Raw genomic sequence first — 15,378 nt, 5'->3', positions numbered from 1 at the left:
GATGTCGGATAGAATTGTGCTATCAATCTGAAGGTTCGTTCCACTCGTAAACGATATGGCGCGCAAGGATGCAAAGGTCACACGCCAAACCGATAGACAGTCGATAGCAGAGCTTGACCTGGCTTCTTTCCCCGTGAAATAGGCTAGTAGCCAATGCTAGCTCGTCCAAGAAATGACGTTGCAGCGGTTGCGAGGTTGTTTGCAGGATATTTCAAGCTTTTTCGACGGACGACTTTAATCTCAGGGTCTGGTGGCCGCAAGGACCTCGAACCTTGCTCTTTTTCGACCACCGTCAGGATGACAGCGAAGATTCGCCTGACTCTTTGTTTAGATACCATCGACGCGAACCGGGTACCATTTGTAGTTGTCCCGGAAACCTTTAAAACCCCTCGCTTCCGCCGAGCTACCGGAATTTCCCACCAAAATGGCACCGTCCGCAAGATGGCGGACGGTCGTCAAGATGGAGCTCTAGATTCATGGTCAACATAACTTCAACATTTTCTCGACGACACGGCGAGACATACTACATGATCGACTGCAAGCGGACATCATTTCTAATCGAGTTAAATACATTAATAATACCTTTCTATTAAAACAAAACATTTTATATATGATTTTATAGCGATTTTTCCTGCACTTCTTTTCAATGGAAAATACAAATATGAAAATATAGGAAGAATCATAATGTTTTGTTAATTCTTTTTATAGTAATAATAATAATAATAATAATAATATAATAATAATAATACTTACAAAGGGTGGCGATGTTTTCCTTGTAATTACAAATTTTTTGCAGCAATAGGAGTGAAATAAAAAATAAATTGGTCTCTCGATAATTCTGATACATTGAAAATAGTGTAAGGATCTTTCTAAAATTTATCTACTGTTGTTACTGTTTTGTATTTCGCGTACCTGTTTTCGCCGTAAGTACATAGAGTCCGCAGTCTAGCGCAAATGCCTACATTAAGCCACGATCGCAAAAATAGCTGGACATTTTTGCTGTTATGAATGGATAAAACGCGAAAGATAACAACCACCGTGAATAACAGAATTGATGATCAGGACCCGACGACAAATTCGCGCACGATTAGTCAACGATGCAAATCTCGAGCCGGAAATTCGTGTGCGATATCAGGGTATCTGTGACAAAGACCCGGGTGAAAAAGACGTCATCGTTGAGAAATTCCGGGCTCGCTCTATGCAATCTGTAAGTGCAAATTGCAACGCGTGATTGCGCTCGGAAGGGCATGAATCTTGCCTCGCTTTTATACAGGGTGTGGCGTCGGCAAAACTACGCTAAATTATGTTTTCTGTTCCCAAAAATGCAGCAGCATGCGGTGTTCTCAAAAAATTGGAAGCAACTGACAATTTATTACACGTAGTTGCATTCATCTTTTCAGTACACAATTATATTTATATTCTACCTATTTTGAATAGTGTAACCATTAGAGGGGCTATTAGGGGTGCAGCGACTCCATGCTGGTTTAGATCAACAATTTTGAAATCTATATTACAGCTGTTTGAAAACTTAGGTGATCTTGAATCTGTAACACTGTTGAACATCTCACTTTTTATTTTTTCAATATTATTAAAAGTAATACACCTGTTCTTAACAGTTCATTCATTGAAAAATATTATTGTAAGATCAGGTACATGACACGAAACACGTTATTGCAGCATCGAGTTCTTCTTCCCGTACGGTTTAAAATAAATGTTGTTTAAAACATACTAAATAATTCCCTTAAATTTAAAGGGATCTTATTGTCCTAACGATACCGGTGTTTGACCGGCTCTTGCCAGGTTTGTTATTGTGCTCGTTTAATTTCCGGTGATTTGATTTGAACGATATTTTTGCGTTCGAAAGGGGCGCAGGTTGTATGCGAACTTTTTTGGATATCTCACCCTGTATGCGCGTGTTCGAAACGAGAACGCGGAACGGCCGAAGGATTTGTCGCAACGATTTCCTTGCAGTCCAGCTTATACACATTGGATCGCGTGCCCAGTATTAGCACCCCTTATGTGTGTCTTGCGTTATTTGTTACTCCACCAACACGGAGGTCAAGGTCGCGACTGACGATCCTCGACTTGTCTGAAGAGAGTATACAAAGATCCGTTTCGCCGATTAACATGAAAAATATTTACGCCTTATTGAAATACGCTGTGCAACGCCACTCGCATCGATTATTTCAACCGGCAAGACAAAAATGCCCTAACGGAACATGTTACGGTGTAAAGTGTACCTCAACAGAAAAAAGAGACATGAAGATGCACAGAACATTATAACCTTTTAAACAATAAAAATTTATAGTAACTGCAAATTTATTTAATAAAGATGGTATATTTAGCAAGAAGTGGATCTTAAATGACAGTAAATTTTTGGAATGGAAATTGCAAAATTCAGATGGAGGTTCTTCTAATTTTATTTTTCATGTACTCTGAGCTAGGAATTTTTGAAGACTTGATCTAGAAATATTTCTGTTAATTATGTACGCAAAGAAGACAAATTGTAAATTGTGAATTGACTTTTCCGTGGGATTTGAGAATAATTTTGTGGGATTTTCCTTTTTAGAGGGTCTATAGTAATTTTGATTTGTATGTAGAACTGAACGTGGGTTGCAGACCAGAATAGGGAAGAATTAGTAATTAATGTAACACGATTACGATCTATCGGGTAAATGTTTGACACCTATGCTCGACGCCGTTCGATATTTATGTAGTGTTGTACATTTTACTGTTATGTCTCATGGAACGACCCCAGCATGAAGTAATACTTATTTAAATGAATTTCATATGCGGAACACGCAAGTGCCAGTTGTTCCTACGAATGTATTACCATGTTGTTAATACTGTAATGGCCGCTCACACATGCGTGTGATAGCCGGAACAACAAGATTAATAATTATCACACAAAGGAAAAATATTAAATTTGTTGTTAAATTGTTGTTTTTTGTTTTATGTGTATGTTGTCACATATTGAATTATTTCGTCGGTTTAATAAAGTTTTTTTTAATTAATTCTTCAAAAATATAAACGACTCCTGGCGACGTTTGACTGCGTAGACGTGCGGCCATTAAAGTGTTAAGATGGATGAGTTATGTCAACGGTTCAAGAAAAAGTACAATTGTGGGCCTAATGAATCTTTTTAGAAAATTGTAATGTGCCTACATTATTGGTACATTAAAGTTATTTCTAATATTTGTTCCATGCTAACTGGATTTATTGATTAAAAAGCGAAGTTGACTAACTTATCGACTAGAAAATTGCAGACCGTTTCATGGTATTTATCGCGGACGACGAGACAATTATCTGAAAAATTATTCACTGAAATATTATCGAAAAGGTAAGAGTTCAAATTAATTCAAAATCTCCCAAAATTTCTGTCTTTAATTTTATCTGCAGTTCACACAATTTATTAATGTACTTTTATGATTGCAAAAGTTATCCCGAATCTTAGCACATCTACCTGAGGTGTTTTGACAAAGAATTTTCGCCTAATTAATCAATTATTAATGATTTTTCGAAGATGGAAAACAAGGATAGACGTAGGGTACGACAGGGACAGAAAATCTAAATGATGCTGCCATCTAATAACAATTTGTTGAAACTAGTGGACTAAAAGTTTTGACGTTCTGCCGTAGATGGCGTCACAATACACTTTTGAGTTGCTGTAAATTGTTTATTTATCACACGACTTCAATATAGTTTTTTAACATTGCATCTGAAAAGAACGTCCACAATAATTATTAGAATATTTCGTTTCGATAATTAACTACATTCTCAATGACCGCTCGGTTTAAAATTATTTCTTTAGAAATTCTAATTCATTCATTGCCAACTTCTTCAAACACACACAGTTTACAGATACAATTTATAAATATTTGCAATAGGAAAATATAAAATATACAACTTTCCCGTGTAGTTTTTAAATAACTATTAGCAATTCACGCCCACGTTCTAAAACAAATGAAATGACAACGGTAAATAATTTTCTGACTCGAGGAAAACACGCGCAGCGGGTTGTGACCCGGAAGTAGTCCATTTCAAAACTTCTGCGACAACTGTAAATGAACAAAATGTTACATAAAGACTGTTCCATATCACGCAACAGCTTCATTCACAGTAATACGTGCGTAAACGTTTCTGCATTGTTGCACAGCGCTCATTGCTGCAACACTGTGTCGGATGCAACACGTGGACGTCAACTAGATTGGATGGTGGCCAGATAGTTTTCGTTGCGACACAGACACACCTCTCATCAACTGTTTTGCTCTCTTGCATCTTGTGCCTGTTCCGAATTTCTAAGCGAGAAGAATCGATAAACGGGAAGTTCGATCCGAACTGAATTCTGTGCCCAATAAATCTATGCGTCTCTGTGCACAAATTCATAACAATCTGCGCCTCTATAAGCGTCCATTACGAACAATTAGATCAAGTCTCATTTCATTTCACCCGACAAAATTCCATTTTTATTATTACAGTAAGACCCCGATTATCCGAAGCTCCTGTATCTGAAAGAAATAATTTAAAGAGTCACATATGCAACAATATTTTTTGCAGACAAAAGAAAAATTTAATTGCAAGAAAGAGGAGTGAACATTGATTTCCTCCCTTAATAATTTTAATGGGTTGCGCATAATTTACCAGTGATATTAAATTCGTATTTCGTACTTCACCTGCTCATCTTTTCTATAAATAAAATCCGCAGTTCGTTTATTATGTGAATCAATAAAGATCGAATCTAGCTGTTGCGACTATAAATAATTCCGCTGTCATTCGACGCATCCAGTTCGGATAATCGAGCGTTTCCACTGTATTCGCAAGCGTGAAAAGTGGAGCACGCCGATCATGCACCGGATTCATTGGATTAGGATGGTGGCTGGATCTCGTGACGAGCTATAAAACTGAGACGTGTCCAGGGTGTCGCAATTTATTTAGCCGAGTATTCGTCGTCTGTCCGATTATGTTAATGACAAGGGGGGGACTGTCGGTTTAGTAACGGCGTGTAGGTTACTCGCGAATGTGGGTTCTGCATGATACCATTAGAGGTGGCGCGATGTTAGGCGAGCGGATCAGACGGGGAGAGAGCAAGGACCGTTTCTGGGGGACAGTGCGTAAAAGAGAAACGCACAGCTCTGTACCAGCAGCCGACGCCAGTATCGACCAGTCGCACACGCGTACACACACACACACACACTCCCCGGATGATGGTTGGGAACGATTCCTCTGCGATTATTCGATCCATCGGGTCCACCATTCTCTTCGTAGCATGAGTCAAACGTCGAACGCGACAGCTTTCGTTCCGTTCGTGCACCCTCGAACATTTAACCCTCTGAGAATCAGTGCCGCGGAGTTCCATTAATTTTGCAAAGCAATTAATTTAATTATTTAACAGGCCTCTGACAATTTCACGAGGTGGTCTATTCGAGTCCCCGATCAATTTCCTTTTATTTTTGGACTCACCTCTTTGGGATCGATGCTAATCCTCTTACTAGACTCTACACGAATCGTTTAATTTCACTCGATACTCGCCAAAAATTTTCATTTAATTATTTCCAGACTTTATTTTTAGACCATTCCATTTGTCTGCTACAAAACGAGAATTTAGGAGGGTAGTACATAATTCTGTACCAGCCCTCGTCATTCGAGGGTTGAGCACCAAGAGATCAATACATATTCTTCTGTTCTCCCAGTGTTTAGGTTTACCGAGGAAGCTGTTTGTAATGTTTAACATAATCCTCGTTCGCGAAGATTCGAGATTAACCAGGCAGGATTAAGCTTAAGTCTGCTTTTGTCGTGAAAAATGTGAACGAAGCCAATCGTGTCCCCTCTGGGGGGACAGTAAATCCGCACTGTGTAAATTTGTAATCGCGCGAAACGATTCGCCCGATAAGGGTTTATTTTTCGCGCGGTTATCGATCGTGTTCAACTGCCGAGACATGGTTCGCGTAAACATGTCAAGGTATTAGGGAACCGCGATACGAATTCCGTGATAAATAACCTCGAGCCGGTAAATGCTCGTGTTTCGGGAAGGGTTATCGGCGGATAGCGAATTTTAACCACGCCGGGGAGAAAGATGTGAAACGACGCACTGTCAAGGGGGAGAGGGCGCAATCCCCATGGATTATCGGGTTCAAAAAGCGTAATGCACAAAGGCTGGCCAAGACAGGTGGATGCGGCGACGATGGTGAGAGGGTGCACCTCGGGGAGAAGCGGATGAGCAGCACTGGAATGAAAGGGTTCCGCGATAACTGTTGATCTCTCGCCGGGTCTGTCCTCGAACTGCGGAACGGGGGCTAAAACGAGCACGTGATATTATCTCGAAGACAATGAGACTTCAATACGATAGTCACCGGCAACCTGCCGGTAAAACTGCGACTTTGTTCTCCCTTCGGATCCTGTATCCGCGATCCACCGTTCCGCGGGGATGCACCACCATTTTGTTGCTCCTCGATCGTCTGGTTCGCTGGAAAATATTGCAGCAGTGGCTCAGATAAACTATAAAAGATGAAAATAACCTGGCTCTTAACGTATGTACACAGTGAAAGAGGAGAAATGAAAAATGAAATAATACATGTTCATAAAAAATTTATACTGTACGATCAAGAAGTTAAAAATGTTAGCATAACGATTATATAATACGCTATCGTGGTTTTCAATTTAACGAAATATTTCTTCAATACATTAATATATTGCAATATTTCGTTACGTTGCAGTTAGTCTTGCTCAGAATGTGATTTCTGTCGCTTATGACTACGTTCAGCGAGCTAATAACATTAATCACCTGTAAATAACATTTCGAAGATGCACATTGTTACGATATCATCGATCAGAATAATCATTTTCCTATGTAGGCGCTTAGAGAATAATATTAATTAGAAACACGTGATATGTTTACATACTTCTAGGTTCGTGGAAATTCACATACTCATCGACATATTATGACCTTCGTGGCCTTCATGGCCTCCGTGGCCTTCGTGACTTTCGTGAGAAATGTGTGGCTTGTACGTTATAAAAAATGTTATGCACCAAATGCAAAAGAGACAAAGCAGACTAAGAAACACCCTAGCATTAAATTTATCCCATCCCAGCAGTATCTCGTTCATCGACTTGAACTGTCTTCTGTACACGCATGGCGTACTCGTGTTGAAAATAGTCTCTGTGCTATTGTTCGTCATCATTTTGTTTATGCGATTTTTTGATTCTAATTAAACCCGTAGTATTCCTTCCGCAGCGACACGGGCGCACTGTGCGATCGAATTATGGACGTTCCACGGTATCCTCGTTTATTCTAATTTCACGACTAGACAACCCTCGTGTCCATTTCGTTAGAACAATTCCTGGAACACAACAATAACGATCAAAAAATTTTCTTCCGAGAGAAAATCTTTTCGAATTATTTCATCAGACAACAGAAAACATTAATTCTTCGATTTACAATTCACAGTTCAACATCAATTTCGCGAACAAGGAACTTCGAATATAGATTCAACAATTCAAACACGAATTTCAATGTTGATTGGCACAAATTTTAATTAGCAGGAAAGGAATTGTATTGAAGCTTCAATATTTGTTTTATGAAGGTGTTGAATTATTTTGTAAACGCAAGAATTTCATTGTAGCCTTAATATTTGTTTTGCGGGACCAATTGTTGAGTTATTTTATAAAAGAAAGAATTTCATTGCAGCCTTAATGTTTGTTTTGCGGAACCAATTATTGAATTATTCATCGAAGGATTAAGAGTTGGAGAGAAAATGCAAATAATACGATGATGGAATCGGTAATACTCCTCGAATTCGATCAGTTAAGAATCTATCTTTAATCTAGATCTTTAAATAAGATCATAAACTAAGATTTGTACTCGCACCTGTTTGTCTAGGGTCGTTTAGGCTAGACAACAGTCTGGGCTTATTTCTAGAAACAGCAGTCGATATTGTCGCCGCTGGACTTTTCCCAAGAAAACAGCCAGTAACCCACTGCGGTGCCTATCGCGACAGCTAAGCACAGCCAAACGTTGTATGTCATAAAAATTAGCATAAGAAAGTATCCTATGATCAGCTGTATGACGTGTCCGACCGTCTGAACAAGATGTACCTTGGAGAAGAGTAATGCCCTGAAACAGAGTACACTTGAAAGGCACTTGTGGTTCGATAAGATAACGATTCGCCTATTTCAATAAAGATTAATAGGTATTCCAGACGATTATACAAGAATATTATATTTGACATCATTCTCACACGAATGCGGAATTAATATTAACCATAATGCAAATTTTCACTTTCCATTTCAGTTCAACGAAAACTGAAATGATTTCATACCGAAAAATTTGTCTTCGCGGCCAAAATGAAATAAAGGTATTATCAATACCTTATATTTATATTTTTGCAGTGTTCATAGAATATTTACACAATAATATTATTTATTAGAATAGTCCTCTTCCGGGTCAAAATAGACCCAGTACATAATGGAATCGAAGCACGTGTCTTTAGAAAATATTATGTAACCAAATGCATTTATTTGAAGCTTGCCACTGCTACGAACGAAATATTAACAGAACAGGGAATTGTTTAGTGGTTTTAGAATGAATTCGCTAAACTGTGGATGCAAAATTGGATTTTAATGTCAACAAAGTACATACGTTCTCGATCTTTTATTCCTAAGCCTCGAATAACGTGCAGTCTCGATATACAGATGATCACTATGATATATAAGAAAGAAGAGGAATTAACAGAGATATTTGATTCTCTATTTCGAAAAGTTAATTAACGATTTCACTCACCGATAGCTCTTCAGTCCTTCGTATAACGTGACTAAAAGAATAATTCCAAGCATTGACCATCCAATTCCTGGCCAGTCCACCACTTTCCATTCGTTAAACAAAATAATTTCGTTTTCACCAAAATGAAAGGACATCTGACATAAATGTACTTTATGGGAAAGCTGAATGTTTACGTTATAACATAAGTGTAATGCAACGTGTCGATACTTACATACATATTGCTACGGAAGTGGTGTGTTCGGCACTGTCAGGTGGACTAGATACACTATAATAAGATCGTTCAGCATTAAATTATTGTTCCGTTGGTTTATCAAGTCTCCGATACGATATCTTTCTTATCAGTCGGCAACACAGGAAACATTCTCATCTCGATGCTGATATCGCGCGTTAACAAATGTCCGAAGAATATTCCGCGAGTTTTCGTTAAAAACCGTTTTCATTTGAGATATCTGAAACAGCGTAATCGAATCGTCATCCGTTACCGCCGTGCCAGTTATGTTTCCCGTCGACTCTCTTGCAACTACCTGTTATTACCTCGCCGTGAAATTGCATAACTGCATTCAATTTTCCTCTAAGAATAGACACGTTGTCTCTCGAGATGCACAGCGTGTCTTCAACGAGGAAGTGCGCCTATGTTGCGAAATGCGAAAAAATATGGTTGAGAATGATTGCGAAACAGAAAAACACGAAGGAAGTTAAACACTTCGAACTATCGTTAATATTATTCTTGCAGTGCAACGTGCTGAATGGTTTTATAGAATTTTTTAAGAAAATGTTTTTCTGGTTTTGTTGTAGAAACAATTCGGTAGGATGTTGCAGGAAAGATAACGTGGAAGGTTTAACATAATTAAAATATTGAACACTTTCAAAGTGACTCGAAATCATTTTATTCCGATACAAGACCACGCTTTTTACTTCGAAATAAGAACATCGCTATCCCCTCCGTGGAGTGAGGATGGTAAGGGTGCATTCAAAAATCACTATGTTTGATCGCTCAGTATTTAGCCTAGAATTTAAAAAAAATAATGTCCTTATTATAGCAGAGTTAGGTTGCCAAACGAAATTAATGTTGCCGAGAGGAAAAGTCTCACTTAGAAAATATGTCAAAGATTTACGGGAATAGCGAGAAAACTTTCCAAAATAAATGAATTACACATGGGAACATTTGAAAAAAAATTCAATTTCTCATTTTAACCCTTTGCACTCGAAGCCATTTTAACTCCAAAACGGAACATTTTTTCCGACCTAGATTATTTCCTTTCTATATTCATTTTTTCATGTTATACACACGAAAGTGGTGCAATTTACTCGTACAGTACTGAAATGTTTTGTAATTTATTAGATACAAACAAATTTAATAAAGTAAAAAATATTTTGAATGATACAGCAATTTTTAGTGGCGCCTTACGGTCGCCATTCGAGTGCTAAGGGTTAAACATGGAGGCGCATAATTCAATACCACTCGTCGCAGTCCAAAACGCGCATCTTCTTGCGATGAGAACATTACAAGGATGTTACAATGCCAACACCGTTGGCAATTATATACCGCATAAAAGAAAATCGCATAGAAAAGGACCGCACAAGTCTGAAGCGTCCTCCTGTTTTTTTTTTTTAAATCTATCGATATATACAAACTGTTATAAATTTGTTCTTTGCTGTACCCCACCACAATGTAAATGTTAAAACCGTAAGCTTCTCTTCTACATTCGATTGTGAACCATGGGGTCGCTAATGACCCAGCTGTTAACGCGACCACTTTAAACTAAACGATACATAAAAAAAGCAGGTTCGACTGTATATCATTTTCAAAATTGTAAAATTCTTCGAACCCGTCGATCGACGAGTATCGAAATTAACAGATGTACTTTCTCGGTCAACCATAAAATTCGCGGGCAGAAAAACATGCTGGAATAATACCCGTGAACAATGAGGGCAGGTAAATTCGTCGGTTGGAGGGTACCACGTGGTGGTACTCGGGGGCATCGCCGAAAAGCGATCGAAATCCGAAGAGGGGGAGGGGGGGTGTCGCGCGGCCGGGGGCTGGCAGTCGTGAATGCCTAAGTTAATCGATTTCTCTTTCTGTCGGAGAGGGTGGCCTCCCCTCAGCCAAGATGCCCGGCCTGCGTGAACGAGGCGGGCGCAACCTGTGGCTGATCCTGACCGCCGCGCCTCCCTGCGTCCGGAAATTCATCCACGCTCGATTCTCAAACTCCCCTCAGTGCAATCCTCACCGTTCTGACGGCTGCGTCGTCGACGATGCTCTGGCTGTTCTTCCTACGCGAGGGAAACTCAGTAATTCCGCAGCTGGAATCGGAAATCCACGTAGGAGCCGCGTGATCCCCGCGATTCGATCTACGGTCAACCTTGTGTGTTTCGGGAACAAGGAGTGCGACGCCCTCGATCATCGTCGTCGTCGTTGTCGTTGTCGTCGCGACGCCTTCGTCCGTCAGTGAACCCTTTGCCATGCACCGCTAGCCGGCACCCCCGGTTCTCTCAACAGCGTTTTCGAGAGGCGCAAACGAGCACAAAGTCGACGCACGGATGACGAGGAACCACGAAGACCACGAAGAGGATCGCGACACGCTGGGTGTCCTCACCGACGAGGGAACTCCTCGCCGGCTTGCTCACCTCACCTCGGCTCACCCTGGCTCAGAGGTCAGTGTCTAAATATACGCTTCCGACGCTCGAAACCTCTTCTGTTTATATCGGTCTCAACATTCCGTGCCGTCCCTGCGTTCCGACAACCCCTCGCCGACAATGTTCGATCGGAATCGCGAGTGTGATTGTTCCGCGAAAAATTATTGGCAACCTACGAATCGCAACCCTTCCCTCGTCGCGGCTATTGTTTATTTACGTGCCGGGGAATTAAGGGCGGAACGACATTCGCTACCGGAAGGTGTCTTCTTTTTCGACTGTTGTCTCTGCGTTGCTGGATCAAACGGAAGGTTGGCGATTCGATAAATATGATAAATAAATTTTATCTCGCTTTTCGTGAGGCGAAATTAACCACCCCATAGCAATAAATCGTCTTCTACCATTCTGTGAAACTTCTAACGATGAAAATTCCATTGGTTTTTATATTTACTAAATTCTGTACAATTTTTCTTTCTCTTTGTTTACGTCGCCAGTTTCCCTAATGTGTAAAATAATGTCTCGCGAGCAATTGTTTCCGAGTAGGAGATTTTTCGTCGTCGTACGCACGGTTGTAAACGCCCGGCTTGTTTGATCGAATGCTTTTTCCAGGGGTGTAGCAATTCTGTTTACGTTGGTCGCGTTCGGTGGTACTGTGATATCGAATGGTTTTCATGCCCGACCGGGAAAATTTTGCCGTGGAAAGTGTTGCGCGAAAGGTGGTGGTAGGAAAAGTGTTTTTTCGTCGGATTTGTTCGTTCGGAGGGATTTCCGCGGACCGTGACTGGGCAGGGTCAACGCTCTATCACGATGTTCGTGCATCACACGCGCACATGAATGCTGTTACCCTAGTGCCGCGGCGGAATGATGGGAAAGTTGTACACCCTTCTCGGGTTATTTCGACGGGTTGCCCATCGAACGGGATCGAGTTGAAAGGTTTGTGCCCGATAGAACCTCGAGGAAACCGAGTAATGAGAGAGAGACCGTAAGTGAGTTATAGAATTTTGATGTTTGTGCCGGCCTTTGGATTTCTCGTTCGCCGGTGGTGATGGGGAATTGACTCGCGAAATCGACGAACCGTAAAGCGGCTTTTTTGTCGGGCTATAATTGGAGGAAATAAATTGATAGCGATCGTAAATTGATTGAGTGCTGGAACGCGCAGTTGTTTTAATTTAATTCGATTTGTTTACGCGAGAAAGACTCCGGTGCATGTAATTTGTTTCATCGGTGTGACAGCTTTCAGAATATTGTTAATTTTTCTAGTTCTTCGAAAGTTTCTATGTGAATATATTTTAAAGGAAAATTTAAAGAAGTTGTGTAGAGTACTAGATGCAATAATGAACGATCCATCATTTTCTCGATCAGGCAGTGTTGGAGAAGCAATAATTAAGTCGACTCGTTAAGAGCGGGCGAAATCAGATTTTTGAGACATCGCTTGGATGATTAAAGAGTTTAAACCTACATAGTGCATGCGATAGCAGTAATTATTTAAGCCTTTTCTTATTTTTATAACTACATCACTTTTATGTAACAAATTTGTACATTGAAATGATAATTTCTTTTCAGTTTTCGCAATTTATAGACAGTTGAAATCGAATAATATTTGGAAATTATTTATTGCATTTCAATTTGTAAGTCGGATGAAATCACACAAGAAAGTAATTACTGGAATTGTCTTTTTAAATTAAGTATTAGTTCACTGACACTTAATTTTACAGTAACGGATCTGTTCGATGAACAGTTTGCTTGCTATACGTATATAAATAAATACAGTTAGCCTATATCGAGAATACTAATTATTACCGGGTCATCGGCCGAACGCGGAACAGTTTCTACGCCGGGGACACAAAGTAGAGTAACAAATAGAAACTATCGCTGATAAAATCGAAACGACCGAGGCGTCCACGGAGCGTCATCTCATTAAACGCGTAATTAACTGCTACCGAAATGAAAAGAGAAGGTCGTTTCGTAATGCCAACAATCCTCCTGTTGTCGTCGACAACTTTTAGCGCGGTTTTCTCGAGCAGGGCTGCATTTCAAGCAAAATTTCCGTGGAAATACTAATCTCGTGCGTATACTATACAGAGCGCGTACAGCACGAATACTTTCGCATGGTTTATGCACGCGCATTAGTGGAAAAAAATCGTAGCGTAAAAAATATAGGTAAATATAATTAACGTCTTCGTTGTCGGTGTATAATTAACTTTGCAGTGTACGTTCGGGACGCGTATGGTGTCGTGAGGTTTATTATGGTAACGGGGCGGAATAAATTCTATGTCCGATAAAATCAATGAAAATTTATAAATGTTACACTGCCGCGCAACTGGAGCAAGTTGCATCAAAGATTTATTCTTCTTAAATAAATCGATTGTTCCGAGGAAACGTTTCCGCTGGAGGAAACACTGTTATAAACATTTCTCCTATTGATTTTTCACACGAATTTGTCATACGAATTACAGTTCACTGACATCAATTCAAGCTAATATGTATTGCACAAAATTCTAATTTAAAAATTGGCTTGTTTCATAATTCCACTGATAATATCTTAGTCTTCTTTTTGTGCTAGACCTGATATGTTATTTTAAACAATTCGGTATGAAAATTACGAATATTTCCGAGATCAATTATATTTAGAATATATTTATTAATACGCAAATCTTATTTTACGATCTCCCGCTCTAAAAACAATCCGCCTTCTCGAAAACTAGGCCGTATTTGTACACTTTGGTAACCCGACGCGTCTCGACAGAAACGCAGAAGTCGGAAAGACATAACCGCGGTAATAAAAGTTATAATTAGCGCATGGACATTTATTTTCATAGAATATTCCATGAAAACAGAAACGAAGGAAAAGCTGGCTTTCGGTTAATATATTTTTCAGGACAAGAATCCAATAATTATTTTTAGACACTCTTTAGTATTTATACATTCACAGATCTCATAAATCACCTAAAGGGCCACAGGCCAGTAGTAATAATTTTGGGACTGCAAAATCAAGCCGTGGCACAGATGCTAGCAAGATTATTCTCAGCACACTGCGAATCATGCTCACGAGCGTGCTCTAGTGTTCCACAAAATCGTTCAAAACCCCCAGAGTATAATCACTGATAACAAAAGGTGGTAACCAGTAATTTTAAAGCTGTGCTGTTAGAACATTATCTGCATGTAACACTGAGGTCAAAGTAACCAGGTCAAAGTAACGTGTTTCCGATTCAATTTTGCAATTGATAAAATTATAGAAGCGTTTCCGATAACAATCTCAGGACATCTGTGCATATATTGTCATCACTAGACTGCGGATCTTTATGGAAAATAAGAATTTGTTGCCCGAATTGCAACGAACCGAATTGAACATTTATTTTCTTTCTTATTGTGTTTAGCAGATTGAAAATAATACAATGGTATGCTCCAGCTTTTCTAATATTTTTGCTACTTAAAATTACACCTAGTAATCTTCTTCATAAATGCATAAAATCCGCAATCTAGTCATTACTTGCATTAACCCTTAGCACTCGAATGGCGCCACTGAAAATTGCTGTATCGTTATTCAAAATATTTTTTACTTCATTAAATTTGTTTGTATTCAATAAATCACTAAACACTTCAGTATTGTACGAGCAAATTACACCATTTTTGTATTTATAACATGAAAAAATATATATATAGAAGGACAGTATTCTAGATCGGTAAAAATGTTTCGTTTTGGAGTTATAACAGCTTCGAGTGCAAAGGGTTAAATACCCTAATGGGTCCCAACGAAGGACCAAATTTCGTCCCCACGTGGCGAAAGCTATTTTTCCGAGCCCCGTTAATTGCTCGATGATTTGTTGCAGGTGCACTTTCGAAGGTCGCATCGATTTCGGCGAGTTGGACGACAGTGTGCTTTAACGACCGGAGCGGGGAAAAATCAATTAGACTTTCCAAAGTCCATAATTTTCGCGTCTCGACGACGCACCATGAAACGCCATTAG

The 15,378-nt window shown here is 39.6% G+C and overlaps 2 protein-coding genes and 1 long non-coding RNA gene across 3 annotated transcripts; 1 reads left to right on the top strand and 2 right to left on the bottom strand.

Moving 5' to 3' along the window:
- Window positions 1-5,857: 5,857 nt before the first annotated feature.
- On the bottom strand, window positions 5,858-6,472 carry LOC143362515 (uncharacterized). The gene is made up of 2 exons (XM_076802747.1): window positions 6,358-6,472; window positions 5,858-6,293 (listed from the first exon to the last, which is right to left on the bottom strand). The coding sequence occupies exons 1-2, from the start codon at window positions 6,434-6,436 to the stop codon at window positions 5,923-5,925; spliced, it is 450 nt and encodes a 149-aa protein (XP_076658862.1). The 5' UTR covers window positions 6,437-6,472; the 3' UTR covers window positions 5,858-5,922.
- Window positions 6,473-6,568: 96 nt separating this feature from the next.
- On the bottom strand, window positions 6,569-9,292 carry LOC143362561 (high affinity copper uptake protein 1). Its single transcript, XM_076802836.1, has 5 exons — window positions 8,988-9,292; window positions 8,777-8,910; window positions 8,636-8,695; window positions 7,865-8,110; window positions 6,569-7,337 (listed from the first exon to the last, which is right to left on the bottom strand). Exons 1-4 carry the CDS (start codon window positions 8,991-8,993, stop codon window positions 7,912-7,914), a joined length of 399 nt encoding a protein of 132 aa, XP_076658951.1. The 5' UTR covers window positions 8,994-9,292; the 3' UTR covers window positions 6,569-7,337; window positions 7,865-7,911.
- A 1,933-nt stretch (window positions 9,293-11,225) lies between these two features.
- Window positions 11,226-15,378, top strand: LOC143362562 (uncharacterized). The gene is made up of 2 exons (XR_013083667.1): window positions 11,226-11,431; window positions 15,241-15,378. It is a non-coding gene; the product is annotated as an uncharacterized LOC143362562 (long non-coding RNA).

This window comes from Halictus rubicundus, chromosome 17, assembly GCF_050948215.1.
Source record: "Halictus rubicundus isolate RS-2024b chromosome 17, iyHalRubi1_principal, whole genome shotgun sequence".
Classification (NCBI taxonomy): Eukaryota; Metazoa; Arthropoda; class Insecta; order Hymenoptera; family Halictidae; genus Halictus; species Halictus rubicundus.
Note: the sequence above shows the minus strand (reverse complement) of the source record. Positions and strands in the feature narration are given on the sequence as shown.